General features: G+C 35.8%; 3 protein-coding genes across 25 annotated transcripts; 1 reads left to right on the top strand and 2 right to left on the bottom strand.

Annotated features, from left to right (window-relative positions):
* Window positions 1–909: 909 nt before the first annotated feature.
* Window positions 910–11,264, bottom strand: LOC140035118 (B3 domain-containing protein At5g18090-like). Of its 20 annotated transcripts, none has more exons than XM_072074742.1 (9): window positions 10,907–11,264; window positions 9,362–9,482; window positions 6,326–7,329; window positions 6,086–6,115; window positions 5,150–5,242; window positions 4,029–4,145; window positions 2,307–2,472; window positions 1,738–2,169; window positions 910–1,552 (listed from the first exon to the last, which is right to left on the bottom strand). In XM_072074742.1, the coding sequence occupies exons 7-9, from the start codon at window positions 2,403–2,405 to the stop codon at window positions 1,319–1,321; spliced, it is 765 nt and encodes a 254-aa protein (XP_071930843.1). In that variant the 5' UTR covers window positions 2,406–2,472; window positions 4,029–4,145; window positions 5,150–5,242; window positions 6,086–6,115; window positions 6,326–7,329; window positions 9,362–9,482; window positions 10,907–11,264; the 3' UTR covers window positions 910–1,318. The 20 variants fall into 20 exon arrangements, with proteins under 20 accessions (XP_071930843.1, XP_071930840.1, XP_071930839.1 ...); XM_072074739.1 differs by having other exon boundaries at window positions 9,362–9,570; XM_072074738.1 differs by having other exon boundaries at window positions 9,362–9,577.
* Window positions 11,265–12,212: 948 nt separating this feature from the next.
* Window positions 12,213–14,220, top strand: LOC140004160 (uncharacterized). Of its 4 annotated transcripts, none has more exons than XM_027256591.2 (5): window positions 12,213–12,633; window positions 12,783–12,898; window positions 13,004–13,363; window positions 13,558–13,665; window positions 13,751–14,220. In XM_027256591.2, exons 3-5 carry the CDS (start codon window positions 13,058–13,060, stop codon window positions 14,057–14,059), a joined length of 723 nt encoding a protein of 240 aa, XP_027112392.2. In that variant the 5' UTR covers window positions 12,213–12,633; window positions 12,783–12,898; window positions 13,004–13,057; the 3' UTR covers window positions 14,060–14,220. The 4 variants fall into 4 exon arrangements, with proteins under 4 accessions (XP_027112392.2, XP_071930860.1, XP_071930861.1 ...); XM_072074759.1 differs by having other exon boundaries at window positions 13,009–13,363; XM_072074760.1 differs by lacking the exon at window positions 12,783–12,898 and having other exon boundaries at window positions 13,009–13,363.
* Window positions 14,221–14,841: 621 nt separating this feature from the next.
* LOC140035119 (uncharacterized) lies at window positions 14,842–24,008 on the bottom strand. Its single transcript, XM_072074757.1, has 15 exons — window positions 23,451–24,008; window positions 22,543–22,945; window positions 22,256–22,433; window positions 22,028–22,167; window positions 20,401–21,301; window positions 20,082–20,182; window positions 19,745–19,889; window positions 19,595–19,663; window positions 19,457–19,502; window positions 18,353–18,822; window positions 17,791–17,870; window positions 17,480–17,615; window positions 16,070–16,259; window positions 15,519–15,601; window positions 14,842–15,397 (listed from the first exon to the last, which is right to left on the bottom strand). The coding sequence occupies exons 1-15, from the start codon at window positions 23,548–23,550 to the stop codon at window positions 15,275–15,277; spliced, it is 3,165 nt and encodes a 1,054-aa protein (XP_071930858.1). The 5' UTR covers window positions 23,551–24,008; the 3' UTR covers window positions 14,842–15,274.
* Window positions 24,009–25,569: the final 1,561 nt, after the last annotated feature.

Raw genomic sequence — 25,569 nt, forward strand, 5'->3', positions numbered from 1 at the left:
TACTGAAATTGATTGAGAATGAGTTCCATTAGTCAAAAATAAATAATTAATATATAAAAACCTAGAAACAGCTAACTGACTAAAAGAAGGTTATTCTCGGCTTTTCCGGAGAGAGTTTGGAACATGAACGAGAAGCAAAAGAATTTTTGGCTATATTTGAATTGAGGGATTCAACAAACGATTTAAAAAGAATCACTAAAAATTTTCTAATTATTTGGATTGTTTGGGAGGTATTTGAATTTATAATTAACTGATGATTTAAAAGCGTTCGAAACATGAAAATAATTGATGAATTACACATGCAAATGCCTCTTAAATAATCTAAACAGTTAAATTGATTTGAGAGGATTTCAAATTCCTCAATCCAAGAGAAGCCTTTGCGCGCGCGCGTGTCTGTGTGTGTGTGTGTGTGTTTTTTTTTGGGGGTAAGCGAAGCCTTTGTGCTTGTTTCTTCAATGTTCATCGCATTTCTCTTATTTTTCTCCCTGAGAGTAATGTTCAAGAATTGGCCGAGATTTCTCCAAGAGTCGGTGAAGTAGTAAAGGACTTTTTATGGCTGCTAACGCAGAGAACCGTTAGTGAGAAATTTCGCATCGACTACATTGCCACCAACTTCATTTCTGAACCAGTTAATACGCTAAATTTACTAGATAAAACTATTAGGATCTGACAGAAGCTAGTTAACTTGAAACCCAACATAGGCTTTCCTTTAGCATTCTGCACGAAATTGACAATCTTTCAAGCATGAGTTTGGTTTGATGGACATAGGTTACTGCCAGCCAATGAAATCAACAAGTGAGACTCCAAATGAAACTGGACTACATCAATTAGATACTAACAATACAGAGAACAAAATTGTGATGGAAGAACAGGTGTATTGGCAGAGTAAATAAAAACTTTGAGGGAAAGTAAAACAAGAAAGCTCAGAGTGCTAATATCATGTTTTCAGCAAATCTGATTACAAGCAAAATGCCTAAAGAATGAGCTCATTGGCTCTGCACATTGTTCTAACTTCCTTCTAGCTAGACTAATAAGAAAGCTACAAATATTCCAATGAATTGCTGCTATATATCCACTAGCACATGAGCTCAGCTGAGAGGGCATGGTTGATCAACTGAAGTTCTCTGATCTGCAGTAGCTTGAACGTGCAACTCCACCACTTCAGCTACTTCCAACAACACTAAACCAACTCCTTATTCCAGCTAGCCATACTTCTACTTAAGACAAAAATGTTAAGCGATAAAATCGAGCATCATGACAGTTACTTGAAAGATATATCCAAGTGCATGAATCTTGCACATACCAAAGTTGCTTGTTTCTAATCATCAGAAATATGGACCTGGAGCACCTTTTCACCAATAAGTTCAAATATGCAGACATTGCCAATCTTCAGCTTATTATCGCGCACAAATCTGGTCCATCCTCCCACAAAAACAAAGTTTCCGCCGTTAATTGTATAATTCACTTCCCATTCTTTACCTTCTATATTTTTCAGCGTGATTTTTGTCTTGGCCTTTTGGAAGTGTTTCTCTGCAAATGACTTGGGTATGATCTGCACAAAAGATGCATCCAAGTAAACATTAATCCGTTCAACTTTGGAAGGACAAAACAATTAGTACATTGGAGACATAATTGCTGCAACCACTGGATGATCTCAAGAATCGCCTGAATTTTGTCCAGATATGCCATTCAACCATTCAAATTCTCTATTACCTCAAACCATAAAAACAATCTTACCATTAAAAAAGGAGGATTAACGTTGTAACGTTTGATGTTTGTCTCAAAAAAAGGATGCTGAGAGCAGAATTCCTGCAATGTAGCACCTTCTTCTCTACTCTGACTCTTCTCTCTTGGTTGAACATGGGTAGTGTGCTGATCCAAGTTTTTGGTACCTGAGTTTGCAACTTCTTGATTTGTTCTCTCCACTCCACTTTTATCAAAAATTTGAACAGTGAAGCACCTATCTCCATGGTCATAATGGAAGAGGAGAAAATCATGTTCCTGCAGCAAGTTATCTTCCACAAATTTCTGCCAATCATCTCCCAGAAAGACATCACCATCGTCAGTCTTGACTACTTTAACAGACCAACAGCTTCCATATGAAGTCTCGAGGATTATTCTTTTAGGTATCCCTATTAGAACATCCCTTACAAATTGCGGAGGAATTTTCTGCAACAGATCGTGATATGGAACAAGAAAACTTGGTTGGAATTTTTTTTATCATTAATCAATTAGCCAATGACTAACAAGAACTGCAAAGAATAAGACATGATTTGTCATATGAATGCATCTATGAAAAAAATTACCAGTCTATTCTCTACAAGTTGATTAAAAATCTTGAAGAAGGCAGGCCTCTGGTCCAATATGATCTCATCCTTATCTTTCCCCAGGCTCTTGTTCACCATTTTCTCAAGTATAAGTTTCACGACTTTTTCGTTCAATAATCTTGTCTATTCAGTAAAATCTCCAGCCCTGGAATCAACAGCTAAGAACCATTACTACGTTGCCAACGTGGTTGGTGAAAAAGCAATTAGATGCAGACTAGAAGATGAACACCGAGCTTTTGCATGGAAAGAAATTAAACTAATGTCCAAAATTAATTGCTATAGATGTATTTTATGATTCAATTTTTTTTATATAACCAATGAAATCAAGCAATTATAACTGAATACACAAAATAGATAGGGCATCGACATTTATTATTTTAGTTTAAAAAATGTCATCAATACTTGCATTAAAAATTTTGCAGTTAAGTCACAAGCACCTTGATGCATGTCATTACCAAGTTTGAATTTATCAAAAAGCGCATAATATTTCTTGTCTACAATAAGTGCAATTACCATGCTGTAAAGTTCTGGTTAAAGCAAGTCCTGTGTATTTCTTTCTCAGTCCAAGTACTGTTTTTGTTTTAGCCGAGTATGTTTTCATGCATTTGTAATGCATGTTCAACAGAACCTTTACCTTGTACAAAAATTAAAAGAAATTAACATACAAACAACAATGAATACAAAATTCATGGCAAAATCTTCTATTTCCTTATTCATCATGAAAGACAATATGAAATTTTGAGGCATACGAAAATAGCAGCATATATAACCAATAAACCTCGAGATGCAAACCTATGATATATTAGTAAGATAAGTTTTAATAGTTTGTTGCATGCTTCTCTGAAGTAATACAAGAACTAAAGAAGTTCATCAAAAACTATTTTTAACCACAAATACCAAGTAAAAAGAAATTTTAGAATACCAAATAACTCCCAAAGCAGAGGAGGAAAAAAAGTACAGGACACTTAAATCAACAGATTTTATGTAGTCTGCGATCCTTTTTTTCTTTTTTTGACAAAACGATAGGATAGTCTGCGATCCTAGTTGATACAATAGGAACTACACATCGTTATTCCAATCCGCACAACCATTATTCTATGTTCAACTAATGTAAGGCTCCTAATAGTACATAGAAATTAACTCCTAGTACTATATTGGATTACCAATCAGTAATAGATGATAAAGAAAATCACCGAGATGACCATTTAGAATGTAATCATAAAACAAGTAGGTCGGTGATCATCTCTACTGGTACACACAACAGGTTTCTAAATATCAGAACAAATGCATCCAGCTAGTCCAATCTTTGAATTTACAAAACTACAGCATACAACTTTGATATTCCACAAAAGAAGAGAAGTCTCAACACTATTGTTAAGCACACTGGACATCTCTTTAGCTCAGGAAATTTTTTGATGCAGGATCCAGCACACGCACAAGCAAAATTTTATATTCTACCTGGTTTGGGACAAATCTGATTAGACCAAAAAATTTTTGAATTACTTAAATTTTAGGTTAATAGTTGTCCAGCTGGGAAGAGGGAGGAGCCAAGGAGTAATCATTTGAAATTCTTTGTTTTTGCAACCTTAAATTTAAGTTAGGTTTTAAATAGGAAACTTTATGTTATCATCTTAACAAGTAACATACAAACCTTAAGAGAGGCTATAAAAGAATCATAATGATTTAAAAATTGTGAACTACCTCAGAGGCCAGATAGATTCCTTGCATATGAAATTTCACCTTTAAGTCGATCTCTTTATTCCTGTTGAGACTTTTGGGATAATCAAAGCACTTCAACCAAATGTATAGCCCACAAATCTGATCCAAGAGACATGAAAACAAATATTAAGAGCCACAATAAGTTTGAAAATTATTGCTGTCTTATGAAGTGTCGAGTAGTTTCATTGAACATGCAAAAAGTTCAAAGCAGAAAAATTGAGAAATAAAAAGTAGACATAGCAACCACCCTGGAAGTATGTACATCTCTATCCTCGACATGCAATACTGCTTCTGGCTGTAAGGACGGCACATAAAAGAAGCTTGTACAGCATAGAGTGTAAAAATTATTACGTGGAGAATTAAATCAGCATTTGATTTCTCTCTTTGTCAAGTAAAAAAAAAATGGAAAAGAATAAGCCGACTCCATCTGGAAAAAAATGATCCATGTAAAATAATAATTAAAACATACATGGAAATTAGAAGAAGATAACTTTCTTTATTAAAAAAAAAGGCATGTAAATAAACATCCTATGCATTTTTTATATCTTCGAGAGGTTAATAGTAAAATAAATCTTCCATAGTAAGGAAAGTTGAAAACAAAAGTGAAGCCATACAAAAATACTAAGGAACTGTTTTTTTAGTGTAGAGAGAAAAATGTTGAAAAAATTTACTGTCACAAATCCCACTCAAACCTCCCAAATATAGATAAAATCATAGAACAACAAAGAAGCATGCCAAGAACCATAGAGTACCAGGAGTTAGTAATTGCTCTTAAAAAATAATTGATCCTCTAAAATATTTCAAACAGTAATATCATCAACTTAACATTCTTACTTATCCCCTTTGGCAGTCGCTCATTGTCCATATCAATGTAAAGGTATCTCTTTTGAAGAATATCTATCAGTTAAAGTTGAGGCCATGCGTTTCCTTAGATATGAATGGAGGCATAAACTTTTGATAGCCACCAAGAAACATCAACATTTTTTGCCTTTTATTCAAGCAACTGCACAATTCAATGCATGTTTGATGCTAGAAAAGTTCTACACCATTATGAAATAAAGCCAATGAAAGCAGGAAAAAATTAAAAATGCCCAAAGACATACCAAGGTATTCAAAGCAAAGGAACCATTTTGCAGCTAGACAGATGGAAGATGAGCCTGAAAACTGAATACTTGATTAGCTGCTATTCAGAGCCTCTACAAATACAGAAGCAATAGTGCAAGTAGTTAATATCACTCCACGCTTATAACTGCAACTACTACTATTATTTCAGCTAGAGAACTAAAGAAGGAATTTTGTTTGTCCCTCCAAGAATAAGATCAATCAAGTGGATTTGCATATATCCCACAACCGTGAAGACATAGGTCAGAAGCGGCACATCCATCCTATCATACGAGTCAATAGCTCCAAGAAGCACATCAGAATCTCACAATCATTGGCGCTCTTTAACAATGATGCATAGGGCACGAAAACAAAAAAATATGGAATAACTAAAACATTAAGCTTGGCAGTGAGGCGTTTTCATAGTAAAATGCATTGCTAGTTCGCCCATAAATAGAATAACTAATTAGTAGCGCTAATTAAAAAGCACCTTGTCAATGTAAAAGCCCTGGTAGAGTGCTTGGCTTTTACACTGTTTTTTTTTTTCAGAAAAACCCCAATAAATCTTCATCTTTCTCCATGTTTCTATAATTATTTGCACAAAACTTATTGTATCTTTGGAGCAAATTAAAGAATCACAGGGACAAACAAAATTTGGCCAAAAATGACAAATTAGCAAAGTCTGATATCAAAGCAAACCTTTTTTTGTTGTTCGTAATCCAAGCAACACAAATGTATCCGTTGATTAGCAAATTAAATTAAAGACTAAAAGAAACTCATAACCTGGCAGCAACTTCTGAGGATTTGCAGTGAAGTTCATTACTTGGACCGTGTACAATGAGCAAAAAAAGAACAACAAAATAATTCTGACAAATGTAGCGGGAAGCGAAGAAACCAAAGGCAGGGAAAATAGTGACAATGGAAGACATGAGACTAACCAGAATCATCTTCTTGGACTCGGAAACACTCTGCAATCAAAAAAAATAGGTCAAAAGTTCAGATAAGGAGAAAACAACACGAACAGAAAATTTAATGAAAGAAAAATCTCAAAATGTTCAGATTCAAAACCTAAAAGGATTTCAGATTAGTCTCTCCTACTTGCTCATCACATAGATAGACAGAAGAAGAGGAGGATTTTGACCCAAAAAAAAAATGACGAGAGAGAAGAAGAGGAGAACCTTTGAGCAATTCTTTCTTCCCCTTACCGTTTGTTCTCGGCTGTCCAGTTCCAATGTCCCTTTGATGGCATTACGAATCCAGGGGCGTACGCCCACAAGATGTGGTCGGTTGGCTTTGGTGGGTTGTTTGGCACAAGATTTTGGCTAAACCACATCAACAAGTGCTACTGAGCAAACCTCCAAAAGAACGGTGCAAAGTGCACCAAAAAAATTTCAAAAAAGGGCGGGGGCTGGGGTTTCGAGGGGCGGGGTGTTGGGTCCAAGAGGTCGGTTTTGGACTCGCTCATGGACCATTTCAGAAGTACCTGTGAGACCACGTGTTTCTGAGGTGGTCCGAATTCATTTTAAAAGAAAAAAAAAATGAAAAGTCTTGCCTAACAAATTCGCGATACGAATTAAAATTGAATCTATAATACCTTCAATTTAGTCCTTACTACCTAATTTCTAGAAACAACATGGAGTAGAAGAACTAATAAGACTCAACTATCTTTTTTATTTTGAAATGGAAAAAAAGAAAAATTCGACAATCTAATTGTGTCAATTGATACTTAAACACCTGAAATATTAACGCCTAATGCTAATTTCTTTTCTATTTTCGCTGTAACTAATTGAAATGAGACTTGACACTTGCGTGTTAAGTTGCTCAAATTAATAAGATTTTGTATTACATTGTGTTTTTCTTTTAGATTGGATATAAGAAAAAGCAGTTTTTTTTTTAAATGAACTATTGTATTTTTACATGCATATACAATGAGGGTCTTGTTTTGCTCAATTTGCGACTAGGCTGGTCTATGTGCAACAATTTGGTCAACTGATATCTTAAGTGTCGGCCTGCGTGAATGGTTCAGCGGTAGCGCCTCTCACCAGTGAATTTTGAGGTCACAAGTTCGAGTCTCCGCTACGCTGGATTCCTCCGCGCACTTAACGTGTTCGAGCCGGGTTGGAGCGCCGGGCCCGGGTCGCAAGGGATTAGTCGAGCCTCGTAAGGATTGATCCGGACACCCCTGTGTCGACAAAAAAAAAAAAAAAGATATCTTAAGTGTCGTGCCTAAAAAAAAAAAAAGGTGACAAACACAACAATGTATCATCTTGAAAGAAAAATATATTCAGCAACAAAATAGCGGTAGTAAATAATACTTTATCATAAAATTCTAGACATTCACTTCAAATCTTCTAATCCAAAATTATTTTCTGTTCATATGTCTCGTATTTATGCAGTTATCACGTGTATTGATATATTGATAACAAACTCGATCAACAAGTCAAACGTTTGCTTGAATTATCAATGTATCAATACACATTATAGTTATATAGGAACGGGACAGACGAGGCAGAAGATAATTTTGGAACAGTGGATTTCAAGTGCTAGACATCAAGCTGACCCCTAATTTCTAATTCACAAGCTGCCCACATATCATACATTTCATGCTTAGTCAGTACCCTTGAACCAAGGAAGTCCCTGGACAAATACTCAGCACGTCAACACGATAAAGAATTTTTTGAAAAAAAAAAAAAAAAAAGACTTCAAACACAATTTAACTTGATTAGCCCACCAGTACCTAGCCTATTCTAAATATCACGTAGAAAGCTACAGAAAAATTTAGATAAAGAACAAAACACAATAAGCAGCATTTAGAGCCTTCTGCACAGTTAAATGCCAAGCACCATTATCTAGGGAAAAAAGGGGAAAAAAAAAAAAATCAAAGCAAAACCATAAAGCCAGTTAGATCAATAGATGGAGCAACTACTAACAGATAAAACAAAGGATTAATTATAAAAAGTCCCTAAGGTTTAATCCATTTTGCACTTTACCTCTTAATGTTTTTTTTTTTTCTCACTTTATCTAACATTGCTTAACAGAAATGTCAAAAAGACATTGATACCCCCTAAGCGCTATTTACAATAAATTCCCTTGATGTATAGCTATTTTGTACTTTCTTTGCTAATATCATTTTTCTCTTAACTTGTTTATTCGTCCCTAAAACTATTAATCAATTCTAATATCTTGTACCACTCAACAAACATTTTTTAGATGCAATAAAAAAATTTTAGAAAAATTTAGCAATTGAAATAAATTTTAATAGCATCTAAGCATGGTATATTAAAAGAACAGCTTTGAAAATTTGGACTCCAAATCAATCATGTTTCTCTTTTTTAGTGCTATCAATAAAAAAAAATGTATACTTCCATAGAAGAGAATACAGTTATTAAAAGAAAAGTTTAGCCAGGTGCACATTGCTAAAGAGGAACTAACAATATCCTGATCATTTTTCGACTTTTAAAAATACTTTTCATATTTTAATTTTTTAATAATAATTTTTGTTTGTTCTTTCCCACTATTGAATCAAATTAGCAAGATATTCTCCTCAATCTAAAAAAAATGTAATTATGAAAGGAAATTTAATTAGGACCATATATATAATATTATTTTTTATTATTATGGTAGGAATATTGATTTTTTAGATATTAATTGTTCTGGGTGTTATCAAATATTGAAGTTCATTAATAATTTTGGTAATAAATAAGCAAGTTAATAAAAAAAATGATGTTAGGGGTAAAACGCAAAACAAGCTATACTTTAAGGGGATTTGACATAATAACTTCCATAGATAAATAGGTTGTATTCCTCGTCTCCCCTAATCCCAACAAAAAATAGCGAGTCTCAACCTACATAAAAGAAATACTCCACAAAAAATTGGACGTTCTCCAATCAGAGAAAATTATCTCTGTTTACTTGTCAACTTTTGCAATTCCTACGTCTTCAATCTCCATGTATAAGCACAGCCAATCCATCATCACTCAACAGTAGAAAAAGAATCCTTTCTTTTTCTATGAGATCCAATCACAGAGAAGTTTTAAAAGCCAAACACACCATTTTATGAAAGTAAATTCAAGATAGATCCAGGCCCAACTTTTGTCAAAGCTAAATCACAACCAATCCATTTTGCCACCCTTGCATCACTAACCCCTAAGCAGAAAAATCCATGTTAATTAGCATACAAACCAGCAAGAAATCAACAAAGATGAATGAAAAACCTCGCTGGAGAACCGCTTTTCCTGATAAGATTTGAGCACTTAGCATTATGATTCATCCTGACCCGACCTTAATTCTCCACCCCAAGTGCGACAGTATAAGATCCGACAACAGTACCTCCACCTGCACAAACACTGGCTTGATACCTTGCAGAAGCCATAGTACCACTGCTTCTGTTACTACTGCAAAACCCACTTTCATTTCCATTTTGCTGCATTCTAGATGGATAAATGATGAGGCAAATACGCATGCATTCTTTTTGTCATGATATCGTAGTTATAACAGAGTTATAAAGAAGATTACTTTTTCTTTCATTGAAATTAAACTAATTAAGTCAAATAAGTACTTTCCAGAATTATTACCTCCAACACTGGAGAGCCTAATAAATAGCCAATTCAGACAACTAAAGAAGAAATATCATTAGTTTAGCACTACGTATGTGCAATTCACAAAGATGCCGCATCAACTCAAGATACCAACAACAAGAATTAAATTTTTTTTTCCTTCCCATGTTTATTATTCTTCAATATAAAGGGAAAAAAAAGTGTCTACTCATCAATTGAAACAAAAATTTCCACCAATCTGGAAATAAAACATTCAAAATCCAATTTGATAATAAGATTTTTCCCGATTTCTCTCTATTTTCTTGATAGACCAAAAAAAAGGGTATCTCGAGTTCTCAAAATTACCAAAAAAAAATGTCAGAATTACTTGCACAAATATTTGATAGTTCTTTGTAATTCACTTCAACTCAAAATCTTTTATCTTAGCTGTAAAAAACCAAAATAATAAATTCTCGAAATTACTTATACAAAAATTCCATAGTTCTCGACAATTTATTTCAACCCAAATCTTTTATCTCAAAAAAGGAACAAGAACCTAAAATGTATAAAAAGAATAAATAAATTTAAGTGACCCTGCAAGATTTTTAAAAAATGCACGAGCCTGTTTGGCAAAGAAGTTTTTTTAACAAGTTTGGCTCTATTTGGATTCCCTATTTCTTGAATAACAAGGTTTTCAAATACAATATGTTACAATAATACATACACAAAAATAACTCAAAAAACATCACATCCATACAATATATCAAAACCAACTCCAAATATATAAAAAATTTTAAAAATAAAATTTACACCATCTTTTTCTTCCATCTATCACCACTACTATCCCCACCCGCCACCGCCACCGCCACCATTCTCTTCTTACTTCTCCCCTTCCCCTTGATTTGGCCCTGACCAAATCGAGGCCTCTGGTCGCGACCATTTGGTGGTGTCAGATCGGGGGAGAAGGGAGGGGGTAGGGTGTGGCGAGGAAGGGAAAGAGAGAAAAAAAAAAAAAAAAAGGAAGGGGAGGAGAAAAGAGAAGGAAGAGGAGAGGAAGAAGAGGGAGGGAGGAGAGAGAGGGTGATGGCAGTGTGGTGGCGATTGTGAGTGGTAGTATGAATTTTTAAAAATATCCAAAGTTTTAAAATACAGTAACCTCAAATTTTTTTTCAAAAATTTTAAAATACACACTTTAAAATAACTAAAAAATACACAAAAAATTACCTTCCTTTATTTTTATATCTCTCTCATCACTATCTGTGTCGCCGGTTTTCCTTTTCTTTTTTTCTTTCCTTTCCTTTCTTCCTCTCTTTCTTCCCTCTTCTTTCTTTCTCTTTCCTCTCCCCTTCTCTCTCTCTCTCTCTCTTTCTCACCCTATCCCTATCCCGGCTACCTTTCCCCCTTCCTTCCATTTGGTCGAAAGAAAGCAAGAGGAGAGAGAAAAGGGGAAAGGAAGGAGGAGGAGAGGAGAGGAGAGAAGAGGGAGGAAGGACAGAGAAAAAAAGGAAAAAAAAAGACCGTTGGTGCCGATTGTCAGCAGAAATGCCGATAACGAGAGGCGGCCTAGAGAGAGAGAGTAGTAGGGTCAGGGAGAAGAAAAAGAGTTGAAAAAAAGGGAAAAAGAAAATGGAAAAAAATGAATGTTTTCTTTTTTTAAAGAAAATTTTTTATACATCTAAAAACAAGTTTTTTGCACAAATTCTACATTAAGGTATAATAAAACTTTAGACAAACAGTCAAAAAATTCATTTGCCATGAAATCAGTTGCAATCACAAAACATTGTTTTGAAAATCAGATTGAACCGAGTGGTTCAACTAGTCAGATCATGAACTGTTCATAACTCCGGTCCTGTTTACACTTTGGGTTAATTGAACTTAAAAACCAATAAGAATAGTTCGAACCATACGAACTATGTGAACTGTTGAACCAACAATTTTTTTGTTTTTGTCTATTAAATTAAAAAAATATAGGTTTTCTTTAACCTTAAAGATTAATTATTAAATGTCAGATCCACTCATTTTCTTCTTATTTTTTTGCCTCTTATCAAGTTTGTATCCCTATTTGCTATTTTCCTGACTTTTTCCAAACTCCTAATTTCTTTTTTTTTTCAAGTTGTAATCTCTAAATTCAAAAAACGTGAATTAAATTTGAAATTTACAATGTCTAATTCCCATAGACGTAAATTTTGTATAATTTCAAAATATTGTGGTATTTTTTGGTTGGATTTAAGATTATTTTTTTGGTAGATACAATTGAGATTGAGATGAAATTTTTTTGTTTCAACTTATGATTTTAAAAATTATTTGTGAAAATTCAAGTTCTTTAAAAATATTAAACTTTTCATCTTATGAAGTTTTAGATTAGTCCATTGCATGCCTTATTTTGTGCATATCTATATTTATATAAATTATTTTTTAAAAATTCATTGATCAGGGTTGAACAGGTTCGACCTGTTAAATCTTGATTCGAACACCTCATGATTCAATTAATGGTCTGAGTTTCAAAACATTGATCACAGTCCAATTGCAAACTCCCTCTTTTTGAGTTGGTAAAGATTTTTGTTGTTCGAACGGGGAAGGGTGAAAGTAAACGAGGAACCGTAAAAGGGGTAAACTGGTCAATGGGATTAGATTACTCAAGTACTTGACCGTGTAGTAAACGCCAACTTCCATAACCGTTTCCGGGACAGGATCCATCTGGCCTGCCGCTTCAACCGTTTGGCGCCCTCCCAGTTCCTTTCCTTTCTTGCCTCTTTGCTTTCACCTCGTAATCTCCAAACAATCATCCTCTCCTTGAACCCACCAACGTTTTCTCCACCCCTTTGTTTTAATTCCGCCATTACTCTTGTTAAAGACCAAATCATGCGTTGAAGAAATCACTTCAAGAAATTTTGTGGGTTTTGAAGAATATCAGATCTTTAAGCATCACCTCTCTTGATATTCTTATTCCGGTAAGTTTGATGATTTGGATTAATTGTTTGCTTTCCTTCAAAAAGCATGGGCACGTATAGAAATTCAAAAGGGGGAATTTTCATATCTATTGGATTATTTGACACGTCTCACTTTCTTTGAATATCCACAAACTCTGAGTACGCTTCAGTTTTTATGGCTAAGTTGGATTTTGTTATCCTCGAAATCGAGAATATATCCGAGGGAATAAAGAGTAGAAGGCTAAGCATTGTTGTGGGTGGAGAGAAATGTTTCCTATGTCCACAGGTTATAATATTCTCTTAAAGGTTGCAATTAATTAAAACGACCAACTCTGTTTTCTGTTTTTGCTGATCTTGGGTTAATCGATGTGAATTTCATTTTCTCTTTAAGCTTAGGTGAGAAGTACAGGGTTAGCTTGAAAACAGCAGACCAATCTACTCGAGGATGGCGACCATGCACTCAACTATAGTGTTTATTATGGTGGAGATGTTGGTGATGATGCTCGCGGTTCATGCAGGGGATACAAATCCTGAATTTGATCCCTGCTCAGATGCAAAAGTTCAAAGATCGGATGGGTTTTCATTTGGTCTTGCATTTTCCTCAAAAGATTCTTTCTTTTTCAATCAAACACAGCTTTCACCCTGTGATCAGCGTTTGTCACTTTCAGCTAAGAGTGCTCAGTTAGCCATTTTTAGGCCTAAGGTTGATGAGATGTCTCTCCTCACCATCAATAGCAGCACTTTCGATCCAGTAAGTTTTCTTTGCCAACAATTACGTTTACACTCTCTATGCAACGAATAATCTGTCAATGATTGCTTGTGATTGATTCTACGAGGAGAAATACGTAACAGCAATTGATTGACAAAAGAATTTTGTACACAAGTTCAGACTTGATTATTAATTCTATTCGAGAATTGTAATGATAATCTGAAACTTGCGATCAGAGAAATTCCGGTGGTTATATGGTTGCATTTGCCGGAAGACGCTATGCTGCCCGTTCCATCCCTGTTTTTGTTGCAGATACTGCTCAGACCGTCACCAGTTTTACCCTGGTACGATCACTTGGTCCATTATGATATTTAGCGGCGGCTTTCTTCCGTATTCTCTAATTCTGGGGACTATATATTATGTTCACAGGTTCTTGAATTCCAGAAGGGCACTCTGCAAAATCTATTTTGGAAGAAGTACGGATGCGACGCCTGCTCTGGGGATTCTTTTGTTTGCATGAACAATACGGATTGTGCGATCCGGAATTCCAAGTGCAAGGGCAACGGCGGATCTCTTGACTGCAACATAGGCATCCAGTTGGCCTTTTCGGGCACAGACAAGAATGACGATGTTCTCAATTCTTGGTACGAGGTGTCCAACCTTCGACAATACTCTCTGTATGCCCTCTACTCGGATCTTCGCGATTCTCTCACCAGCCCTTTTAAAAACCTTTTCTGAAGGCTCTTTGTGTAATACCTTGTAAGATCAACAACACTCACACTTGTTTTTTTAGCTCCTGAAGCTGCGACCTAAAATGTAGCACAGTATTTTGTGATCGGTTCAGTTGCGCTATTATATAGGCCAGATTGCAATCAATATGTTATCACTTTTGTTACTTATTATTGGTTCTTCTGTCGGTCTTTGTTTAGAAGCGATCCCATTCCAAGCGGTCAGTTTGTTTTTAACGCTCATTTTTTGTTATTCAAAAAGTGTTTTATTCGAGGGCTGGATGGATGACCAGATGCACTTCACGATTGATTACCGTGACAAATCTGTTGGGTTGATAACGTTCCTACGAACCTCCTCACTGGACTCTCTGAGCAAACAAACGCCAAAGACAGAAAAGCTCCATTGACAAATTGGACAGTTCACGGAATTAACAGCTTTGCCAAAGAACCTTTTCACTGGACTCTTCTGGCAAAACTCCATTACCGGCTTGGCCACTGCCGGAAAGTTGAAAGACAGGCAAGGACGACCCTTTCAATCCACAATTCCCGGACATTTTTTTATTTTTAGAACGGGTAACCAAGCAGCCAACTTCACGACCTTCTGTGCCCCACCATCGTTTAAGTCGCTAAGTTTCTTGAGAAGATGAATCAGTTACAGATACCGGCTGAAGTGTTGAACAAAAAGTTCTTCCGTTGAACTTGGCATTATATTTTATATTGGTAAAACTTCCTAAGAACCTCTACCCTGTGGACTCTAATATAAAAGAGGAAATTACGATACAAAGAAGAATATATAGAACCTAATTTTTTTTTTTAAAAAAAAATGAATTTCATCAACAGACGCCACTGCTCAATAACTCGATCAATGCTAAGATCTGAAACTAGAGGAAATATAATTACAAGGATCCCCATCAAAGAGGAGAGATGATTGAGCACTTAAACAGACACTTCTTGCAAAACCTACCTTTCACTATTGTACACCTCGAATATAAGCAGAAAACACATAGCATAAAACAAATCTGGACCTCTTTACCATCCATCCAATTCAGCTTGTCAAGGAAAGCGAGCTTTGCAAGCCAATCACCATGTTACGGATTTCAAGTTAAGCCAATTATGGTATGGTAGTCTCTCCAGATCTTCACCACAATATCTGGTATCCACACTGTTACTGGAGCTGTTAGGAACTCAAATCACTCCGACATTGGGCATCAAGCAAAAATTGCCCCTATACATGTTGAGCACGCATCTTCTCATGGATATCCATCACAACATCCCGAAGCTCCGGAAAAATTGATACGAGTACGAGTTCAAGTATTCCATACGCAAGTTGCTTTAAACAAATGGTAGACTACAATTGGCAATTGACAACTGTTAGGATTCTTGCAGGAATGTACGTACTGTAAATAAAAGAAAGCTCGCCTCAAAGTCACTTTAGGCTACAACTGACTAGTCTGTTTGGGCGGTTTTACCTGAAGGAAATAATATATATCCCTAGCACACCGCCTATACTGCTTATGCCCTATCAAGCTGACCAATGCGGATGGAGCACCATCTGAAACAAAATAAAAGTTGAACTCTTTCTAGCAACGGAATTCCAATAACAACAAAAAGTCACCAATTGTCAAAATGCAGGAACTGATAACTGTAAGGTAAGATTCAAGCATGTGTAGAATAAACTAGGAATGCAAACAAGATATGATAAAATGAATATAAAACTTAGTTGTAAGTATACTCCATTTTACATAAAGCTGAAAAAACTAAATTATAGCATATCCATTCTTCAACATTCTCCAACAAAACAATCTGCAAAAGCAATCAGCTAGCCTTTTAGAAAAGATTATATTAAAAAAGAGGCTCGATAGTGGAAATACAGCTATACACAAGTTAGGGACCTATAGCATCAGTAAAGGAGACTGCTTCACGGTAACAGTTGCCATCTAGCAATGCAGGAATAGACATGAACTACCAGTTTAAAATAAGACACATTAAACAGAGCAGACCAGAAAGGTATAATGCTCACCAAAAAGCAACTTCTTCACATCACTAGCTCTACGAGCAGCCTCCAGCTGTTGCTCAAATGAACCAGGTCTATAGGCTTTACTTCGAGCTGATTGTTCTGGAGTTTGCACAGAGACTTGACTCTGTTCACTATCATCCGCTTGAGATTCAATATTCCATTTCAGGAAGAATTTGCCATCAGGCCAAAGGACCTGGGAGATCAATAGTCATTTATTACACAACTCCTTTCAAGCTTCAGAACTAAAACGTTTACATTTAATTCATCCTTTCAAAGACCAAACTAAGAGTCATACTTAAATATTGACCACAATAACTTAACAATGCAACCAATCCATTAATAAGATGAATCTCATCCATGGACTGACAGCATACACCCAACAACAGTCTAGTTGATCAGATTGGTTAGACTTTAGAGTTTAGGGATTATAATAATCTCAGAACTTGTATTCGAAGTTTGTAGAACTTAAAATCGAAGAGAGTTGATGCTCATAAAATTAAATTTTGTTGCTAAATAATTACAAAGAAGATTGCAGCGTATTAAGAAAAGATTAAAGTACTGATTCTAGAGTAATAATTAAAACAGGAATATAATCGAAAGTTATTTATTTTAGTGTGATGTGGATAGTTATAAAAAACTTTGATCAGACCTATTTTTCCTTGACAATTAGAAACAGGACCAAGTAGTAATTCCCCCTCAAACATGTCATGAACACATATCCCTGTTTTATCTCCGTGAGTTCAGCCTTTGTGATGACCAATTTTAGTTTCTGGCCTCAGCATCCATACTACCTGGCATTTTTATATTTTACTCGGTCTGACTTAATGCTAAAATTACAAATTCAAGAATGCAACAATTCACTCAATGTTTTCATCCCATTGGGAAGCCATCGGAGAATCTACATTTTGGTCATGCATAATAGAAAAATCAAACTTTAATGAAATTTTGCTTCAAATGAAAATATGGCACTGAAGAATCATGTATTTAAGCTCAATGCCTTCAAAAAGAAACTAAAACACCTTCTATTGGCCATAACGAGTAACCTACCAGCCTACATCACACTTTATTTGTTACAGAATATCCAATTTTAACATAAGCATAAAGTTTTGCAGCCAAGAACCAAAAAAATTATTGGAACAGTGCACTTCGCAGGTAATAATAGCATAAAGTGATGCGATCTAACCAATATCCCATGCAAGTTAGAAGTAAAATGGAAGAGAGGGAGAAATTTGAGTATTAAATGCTATCTATATATGGATTGCTCATCTAAAGTAATCATGTTACTGCAAGACTTCACAAATAAAGCCATACCTGCTGATCTTGATCATGAATATATAATTAAACAATTGTGAAATTTAGAAAGCTAGAGCACTTAAACAGATACACGTGTGCTTGTGATAACGGAAGACATACATCTTGAATCCATCGTATTCCATAAGCAACAACATCTTCTCTACGAAGCCAGTGAATTTCCCTTAAAAGCCAGTCATCAATGGCATCCTCCATCATTAACTGCAAAATTTGCTTTGACATCCAGAAAACTTGTCTTCTGCATTTAAAGAACACAAGTTTTTGTTTACATCTAAAAGCTTTGTGATTTTACATCTAATAACTAATTTACAATTGATGAACAGCAGTAAAAACCCTTATTATCAAAGGGCCTGCAGAAACATGAAAAGGACAATCAAAGATGCTATGAAGAAAAAGACAACTTTGACCTTTACCTTATCCACCCTCTTTTCTTGAGCTGGAATATCTTATCTACTAGATTCAGTATAGGTACAGTTAAATTAGGTGGAGTCCACTGCAAAAAACCACCAATAACAAGCAGAGTAAGCATGGATGGAGACATAGGATGATAAGGGCAAAGCGAATAAACGGTAACCGGAGTATACCATCCAATAGAACATTATTTTAACAATTGAGAAAGATATGAATATGCAGCAAATCCTCATGGATGATTGCTACCCAATATTCAGTTCTCTCCAAGATCTCTTATGCATGATGACTTCAATATTAAAACATTCCATACAAGTGTTAGTCAAGCAGTTCCTGTGATGAATTCTAGTTTGGAATCAGTATTCATGCATTAGAATTAAGAAATTTGATGTGCAAAAATATAAAATACAGTAGCTGAACATGATCGTTCAAGCAAATATTGAAGCCTTTATGCATAATTATGTAAGAAACCCACAATGACAAAATAGAAAGCCAACTGATATAAGGTAGTGAAAGGTACAGTAATGGGGAGAAGAAAAAAAAAGTAATCTACCAAATTCACAATACCTCTGGTGGCACCTCAGCTGGATCCCCCGACTGATTAGATGTCAATGCCAAACTTAAATCTGGAGCTTTCCCCAGGCTGAGTGAATTAGATAGTTCTGTATCATGTTTCACCACAGAATCCAAGTTTCCAAAATCACCATCACGTTTAACGACCCGTGGAGGAAACCCTTTCGAATTCAACTCATTGTCTGAATGCCAGCCATTAGCTTGTGTACTGGATTCTACTTCCGACCGAACCTGGCCATCTTTATCGACTTCTTCATTATCAGAAAAGCTGTTAACTGACTCTGAAGCACTTTGCATCAAGGACATTTTATTAATATCATCTGCATTCCAAGATACATGCCTGCTTGGAACTGATGAAGATAAATCAAATGAAGAAGAAGGTGAACCAACAACCTTCTTCATTAAGCCATCAGAAACTCCTCTGAACTGCCGTACAATGTCATCCACAGCATCATCCACATTAACTGTTTGCCAAGTACACAAAACATTAAGCACAATATCATTGACAGAATGTCTTCAACCACAACTATACAAATGATTTTGGAGATAAGTAGCTAAACCATAAAACAGAGGATAAGGCGACAATCAATATAGCTTAGTCTCATTAAACTAATTGGCAAACATTACAACAACATAGAAAGCTAGGTCTTTTACTGTGTTTATCCAAGAAGCTGTCACTTGTAGACCAGATAGATATAGTACATGCCTAGCCCATGAGCAAAATAATTCAACCAGACAGATGAGGCAAACTTCAGAAAATTAATAATTCATTAAAACTACCTTCCAGGCAACGAAAGTAAAAATTAAAATGGACCAAAACTCAACCTTCTAAGAAATGCCTACTCAATGATTATTTAATTTCTTAGAACTTTTAACTTTATTTTATGAAGTTAAAGCATAGTCAGCACAGCACAATCACGAGCATAATATGATGAAGAGGTATTAGAAAGTACATAGCAATTCACACATGTAACTTAATGTAGTAGCAAGGAACCAGTAAAAGAAACAATCACGCGTTCAACTGTAACTGAAACTATATACAACCGACTCGCAATTTATGATTTGTTCAGAATTGAGCTCATAGAAACACCAACTTACCAGCCAGTGTTCTCATCACTGAAGAAGATTTTCCAAAGGAGTAATTCTTCACAAAAGTTGAAAAGAAATTGATTAGAATGAACTTAAATTTGGAGAAAAATTGGCCTTCATTAACTGATAAATTTTGATTCTAAGCACCTTTGATGAGACACTGAGAAAATCCCACACTTCATGTTGTTCAGCGACATTAGCAATTGACAAAAGATCCTGGGAAAGAAAACCAGTCAAAACAGTTGAAAAGCAGGGGCACTACTATAAAAGGTATGCTCAAAAGGAGCAGCTTCATACTTGCAGATATTTGTCAAGCTGGATGCAACGTTGATGAACAAAAGTATCCTCTGTGCTTGAAGAGAATATCCTCTTAGGAGGCAGGTGTAACGTGTAATTGGGAATATCCTTAAGATGTCGATGCAATCTCTCAAAGTTCCTGTATCTATGGAAACAGAATTCAAAGAGAATTAAGAATCAAAATCAAACCAGGATAAGATTGAAGAGAATTTATTTGAGTCCTTCTTCCATAATTAAAAAATAAAGTAACTTGTAAATGACCATGTACTAAATACCGGAATATGCATATTATTAAGATGGTACAGTATGTTTTATGAAAGGAGAACAAGAAAAACACCTTCTCTTCACAAACCAAGTTCTTTTAACAGCGTCAGTCACTGCTATAGAATAAACTGCAAATGATTTTGACCCAAGTTTCTCAAAGTATGCTCCTACCACCTGAAATATGAAGAAATGATAGTCAAATAGAGCATTGCATAATCAGGCAAAAAAACATTGAAGGTAAGGATATAAAACTTTGCACTTAATCAAACCAGAACATGGCAGCGTGGCAATCAAGTCCAACATCTCATAGTTTCCAAAATCTATTTGCCAAGAATAAGTAGCCCGTAAGCTTCAACATGCGCCTGGAGAAGAAGAAGGAATACTTAACCTACCCGACATTTAAGCTTTGGAGCATGCAATGCCTCGCCATGTAAGATCATGTCTGATGCTGCAATGAGACTATGAACTTCATTACGTCTGCTAGAGTTTGCACTGTAGAATTCCGAAATTATACCTCTGCCTTTACTTGTAAATTGAACATCCATTTTTGACGGAACTCTCAGATCAGAAGCACTATTTGATCTTCTAAGCCCACCTGCAGTCTGATTAACAACAACTGCAGTGCTACCCCTATGTTCCTTATCCAGAAACCCCTCCCCCGAAGATATTCCTTTGTTGAGATCCCGAGACAAATGATTGACACGATTACCATATCCAGTGTCTAGGTGAGGCCTCAGAGGCAGTTGCATCACAACTTTTTCGTCGACTGCACTTGATGGAGGAGGAAACTCCAGGGGCCTGAAGTCCTGTAGCACTTCCTTCCCCATATGTTTACCAGGGATGGAACTGTTTACTGAACCATTATTTCCTGGAGTTTGAAGTCCAGTAGTAGTACTCTTCTGGAGTTTCTTTTTATAATTTCTTCCGATTGCCCACATGTTTTCAAGATTTTCAGGCATTAGAACTTCTGTTCTTCTCTGGGTTGCTGCCTCGAGTTTACGGGCCCAGTCAGCCGGTTGTGGATGGGGCTCATCTATAGTTGTATCATAAAGTGAAATTCCTTGTACATCTGATGATAGTCTTCTTTGCTTATCAAAATGAGATGTCACCATATCAGTTCCATGATTGTTCAAAGCTGCATTTTTCCTTAAAGAGGGTTCACCAGTTACGGAGTCTGCAGCGACAGAATGGTCATTATCATGATCTTCCATAGTTGACAACTCATCAAGATCTCCCTCCGTTAACCCCTCCTTAATAGCAATTAAAATACTTTCAATCAACTGATTAATATACCTGGAGAAAAATTAACTCGAGTTAATAGATTTTTTTAGTTAATTTTGCAGCATCAGCAGATTTACCGCATGAATGAGCTGCACGAACTTTGAATAAATATATCATATTTAAGCATAATATATGTAACTAATCAATGCATGGGAGGGGAAAACTCTCATACTTCCAATAGCCAATAAAACAGAAATTTCTACTTGGCAAGATAAATGAATGAGCTAAGGTAATTGTTCTTGCCAGTGACACCTAAGACTTGGAGAGAGAGAGAGAGAGAGATTGGCATTTTGAAGATGAAGAAAGTATCACATCATGCAAAAACTTCACAACACGATTAGAAAGACAAATTGAAGACACATGATTCAACCATACACAAACTCATCAAAAATATGAAGCTGCTTATTAAACAACAGCTGTCTGGTGGGAGAAGTCTTAGCTTCCAGTCAAAGCAATGGATTAAAATTACTTGTATTAGCTTTACAAGGACATGCATGGAGATACAAGGAACATATCTGCGGCATAAATAACAGAGAAGGAAGCTTTGTCCTTAGCATTTGATTTTAAGGCAATAAACTAGGATAAACATTCATAAAGAATCTCATTAAACCTTCCAAATGTCACGCGTTTGATAGAAATTCTGGATCACAAGTGAGTTTCACCGAAATCAATTACACATTTAAATTTCAGCAACTATGAGAAAAGGATTGTAAAGAAGAAGAAGGACAAGAAACTCACGCTGGACTTGCTAAGTTCATAACAGGTTGCATAACCAAACATGTTAGAAGCTCCCTAGCCATGCATCGAACCAGGGGACACTGGGATTCCCTCGGTCTAAGAACTGCAGCTATAACACCACCCATGAGACGCTGAAGAAACTGTACAGCAGAACAAGCATTAGAGTCAAATGGAAACAATAAGGAAATACTTGTGAAAAGCGTTTTCATAAGAACACTCCACTCACACCTTGTACTCACACTCAGGAGATATCAAAGCAGGGTGAAGCTCCTTAGAAGCCAGAAGGTGGTGCTTCAACCTTTCATCTCTTTCTTCAGAAGACAAGGTGCCCATAACATCTACGCCTATTGTAGCCTGGACTCGTCGGAAAAGATCTATGTGATCACCTACAAGGTCTACTACATCCCTGAAAACCAACAATCGCGTCATATGATTTCATAATTGAGAGTATGAAATGGATTGGCAGATGCAAAAGGGGTTCTGTAATGAAGAAAGAGGTGATGGAAAGCAAAAACCTTGTCAACAAGTCAACAAGGTTTATCTCTTTGACTCTTCCAGACACTTCACCAAGCGCATCCATAAACATATCATGGATTAGCTTAGGAGCCTCCAGGTCAGAAGTAATGGCAGAATACCAGAGATCTACAACAAAATCCTGCAGAAGCTTGTTGACAAAATCTTCAACTGCTGCCTCTACAACAGGAGAATCGATTTTCCTTTTCCATTTTGGTGGAAGAGGCACGGTAGAAAGGCGAGAATCGTTCACAGATAACTGCTTCTTTTCCAAGTGTGACAAATATGTTACTTGTGAGACTTTCCGAACCTTCCAATGGAAGTCTACCTCATTAAACAATATCCGTAATCCAGAGACCAAAAATACAGCTATTGGCAAATTCATCCACATTGATTTACTTGTGTCTGCAGTAAGGAAAGCATAAGAACTTAAGAAATATGCTGAAAAGCAATCAGCAGTGCCCTGATCAGAAGAGCAACACATTTGCGTTTTGTATACCAAACAGATAAAACAACATATAAGCAGATTCTTCCAAAGTCGTTCCTATCATGGATTCATTCAACACAAGCATCACGAGACAAGTGTCGTAACTGCTTCAAGGACACATGACCGATTCAGTAAGTACGATTAAAGAATGAAATAATAGATTATGAAAATCTACCGAGGAAAAGAAAGTACACAATTAATATCATTGGACACCTAGGGCTGAAAGTCCTAGACTAAAGCATGATTCACATAACAGCTAGCTCAAGCAGAAATTTATTAAAGAATTCAATTCAAGGTTGCAAAATGCTAACAAATTTTAACTCAAGCAGAATTTAGTCGCAGAACAAAAAAAGAGACTGGAAAAGTGAAATCAGAATGCTCGGGAATAAAATTGGAAAAGAAGAAACAGATATAATAACTTACGAGTTAAGAAGTAAGAGAAGGCGAATATACAAAGAGCCCACCACACTGTTCGGAGTTTGGCTTCTTCAATTAGATCTTGTAAAGTCTGCATTGGCTTCATTTTGCTCCCAAAATTAGTCGACGAAAAAACGAAACCCCTAAAATTCCCCCAATCTACTTATATATTTCATTCAAACGCAGCTCCCTATCAAAAAAAAAAATAATAAAAGTTCCCCCTAAATTTCTAACGTAACCATCCAATGTCAAATTGTCAAATTCAATTCATCAGAGTAAGGGAGGAAAAGAATATAAAATCGTCAATTTGTTTCAGCAGAAAGAAGGATTGAAACAAACGACGCGATGAAGAATTGGGTGAAATTGATCGAGAGCGAATTGATGATTGAATTTCCGGGCGAGAGTTTCCTTCTTATTTCTAATTTTTCCTTCCTTTTTTTCCCTGGGTTTCTGGTGAATTCGGCTATTTTGGAAGCGGAGCTGGAGCTGGAGGTGGAGGAGAGAGAAAAAAACGTGGGAAAGAGAGCGTTAATTAGTGAAATGGGCTTTTAACTGGACCGTTGAGTACAAGCTGCGGATACCGACGTCTTATGTTTGGGCAGGCATTGCGTAGTGTTTCTGCGCTGTTTTGTGCCTTTTGGCTTCCCGTTTTGTTTTCGTTTTTTCGTGGATTTTATGTACCTAACGTACCTTTGTCAGCATGCTCATAAAAGCTAATCACCCGGCTATGGCTATTTCATTTTTTTCATAATAAATTTGTTTGTGCTAATGATATGTACTTCAGTTTTGAAGCTTGTACAACAAATGCCCGTTTTCAACTATGCCCCTCTCTTCCAAACCCCTTTTCTTTTTTTTTTTTTACGTAAGCAGTTGGTTGAATGTAGAAAAAAACTTTGCTCGCATGAGGTAAATGGTCATATATTACCAAAAAAAAAGAACAAAAGAAAATTTTTTATTGAGTGACATAAGTTTACTCTAATTTTATCACTTGCAGAATTTGATGGAATTATCACCTTGCAGAACCGCCATCTTGAGATGTTTGAGGATTAATGAATTTAAGAGTAAATCGTTTGCATGATATCTGTATGCACTTTTATCCGAACGTATAAATTTAGTGATTAGTAACGTTGTTGTAATGTTGATGAAAATGTACAATGTGAATGTTAGGAAACATGCAGTTGGCGTTCAAACTCAACGTTGTGGCTAAATTTTTAATAATAGTAGGTAGTATAACCTCCTAAAGGCATATACGGTACGAGCTTCTAAAATTAGTTACTTGTAAGTGTTTTGTATTAGCTTGGTATGTTACATAGCAATCAATCTTTGTGGTTTGTATTACAATCCCAAAAAGCCAATTGGATATTGCTTAATTCTCGCTACTTCAAATTTATCTTTGCGTTCTCTAATACACGTACATGTAAATGTAGCTACTAATTGGAAAATGACAAGCATCATTAACCTTTGCGCGCATTAGATGTTCGCATTCCACAACAAATCTTCTATTGTATTTGTATGGCTCTAGTTTCTTTTCTTCACGCAGGATCGGTCTTAGCTAGAATACCATGCATGGAAAAGATTCATATATATAAAAGAAACTCAAGCTGTACTATTATCAGGCACAAATTTTCATTAAAAAAAAAAAAACCAGTAGTATATGTTAATTTGTCCATTATACAACAGTCGTATGTATAATCTTCGATTATAGAAGGACTGATTCTTTTTCAACACATCTCCTTTTTTATTCATTGCACGATTATTTTTCTCTCAAAGCAATTAGCGACGCCGGTCGGTCGTACGTACTTCTAGTATTGTATTGACATGTCAAATCTTTATGTAGAAGAAGAATATTCTGTTTTCTGATTTCTTAGAAACTCTTAGGTAATATTCTTGGGTAATATCAAATCTTTATTTTTCGGGTATAAAAAATAGCAAACGGTTATAGATGCAGAGAGCTGTTTGTTTTTTGGGAACATTCATGTAAGTCGACTGAATCGGTCATTACCCGACTTTTAGTTTTGTTTCCCTACCATCCATCCATGCTCCCCGATTTTAGAGCAATGGTCCTGAAATTTGTCTTCCGCTCACGGGTCTTCAATTGCTATTTTTGGAGTAGCAAGGAGCTCCA

The sequence above is a fragment of the Coffea arabica genome, chromosome 2c (genome assembly GCF_036785885.1).
Source record: "Coffea arabica cultivar ET-39 chromosome 2c, Coffea Arabica ET-39 HiFi, whole genome shotgun sequence".
NCBI lineage: Eukaryota > Viridiplantae > Streptophyta > Magnoliopsida > Gentianales > Rubiaceae > Coffea > Coffea arabica.

What these genes read in the sequence shown, in the direction of transcription:
- LOC140035119 (XM_072074757.1), bottom strand. Translation starts at nt 23,550, where the DNA reads ATGAAGCCAATGCAGACTTTACAAGATCTAATTGAAGAAGCCAAACTC. An exon ending in CTTCTCTTACTTCTTAACTC is followed by an intron (nt 22,946 to 23,450) that starts GTAAGTTATTAT and finishes TCCTTACTGCAG; the next exon opens with ACACAAGTAAATCAATGTGG. An exon ending in CTCCAAAGCTTAAATGTCGG is followed by an intron (nt 20,183 to 20,400) that starts GTAGGTTAAGTA and finishes TTCATATTTCAG; the next exon opens with GTGGTAGGAGCATACTTTGA.
- LOC140004160 (XM_027256591.2), top strand. Translation starts at nt 13,058, where the DNA reads ATGGCGACCATGCACTCAACTATAGTGTTTATTATGGTGGAGATGTTG. An exon ending in ATAGCAGCACTTTCGATCCA is followed by an intron (nt 13,364 to 13,557) that starts GTAAGTTTTCTT and finishes ACTTGCGATCAG; the next exon opens with AGAAATTCCGGTGGTTATAT. An exon ending in CCGTCACCAGTTTTACCCTG is followed by an intron (nt 13,666 to 13,750) that starts GTACGATCACTT and finishes TTATGTTCACAG; the next exon opens with GTTCTTGAATTCCAGAAGGG.
- LOC140035118 (XM_072074742.1), bottom strand. Translation starts at nt 2,405, where the DNA reads ATGGTGAACAAGAGCCTGGGGAAAGATAAGGATGAGATCATATTGGAC. An exon ending in AACTTGTAGAGAATAGACTG is followed by an intron (nt 2,170 to 2,306) that starts GTAATTTTTTTC and finishes GATCTGTTGCAG; the next exon opens with AAAATTCCTCCGCAATTTGT. An exon ending in TTAATCCTCCTTTTTTAATG is followed by an intron (nt 1,553 to 1,737) that starts GTAAGATTGTTT and finishes TCTTTTGTGCAG; the next exon opens with ATCATACCCAAGTCATTTGC.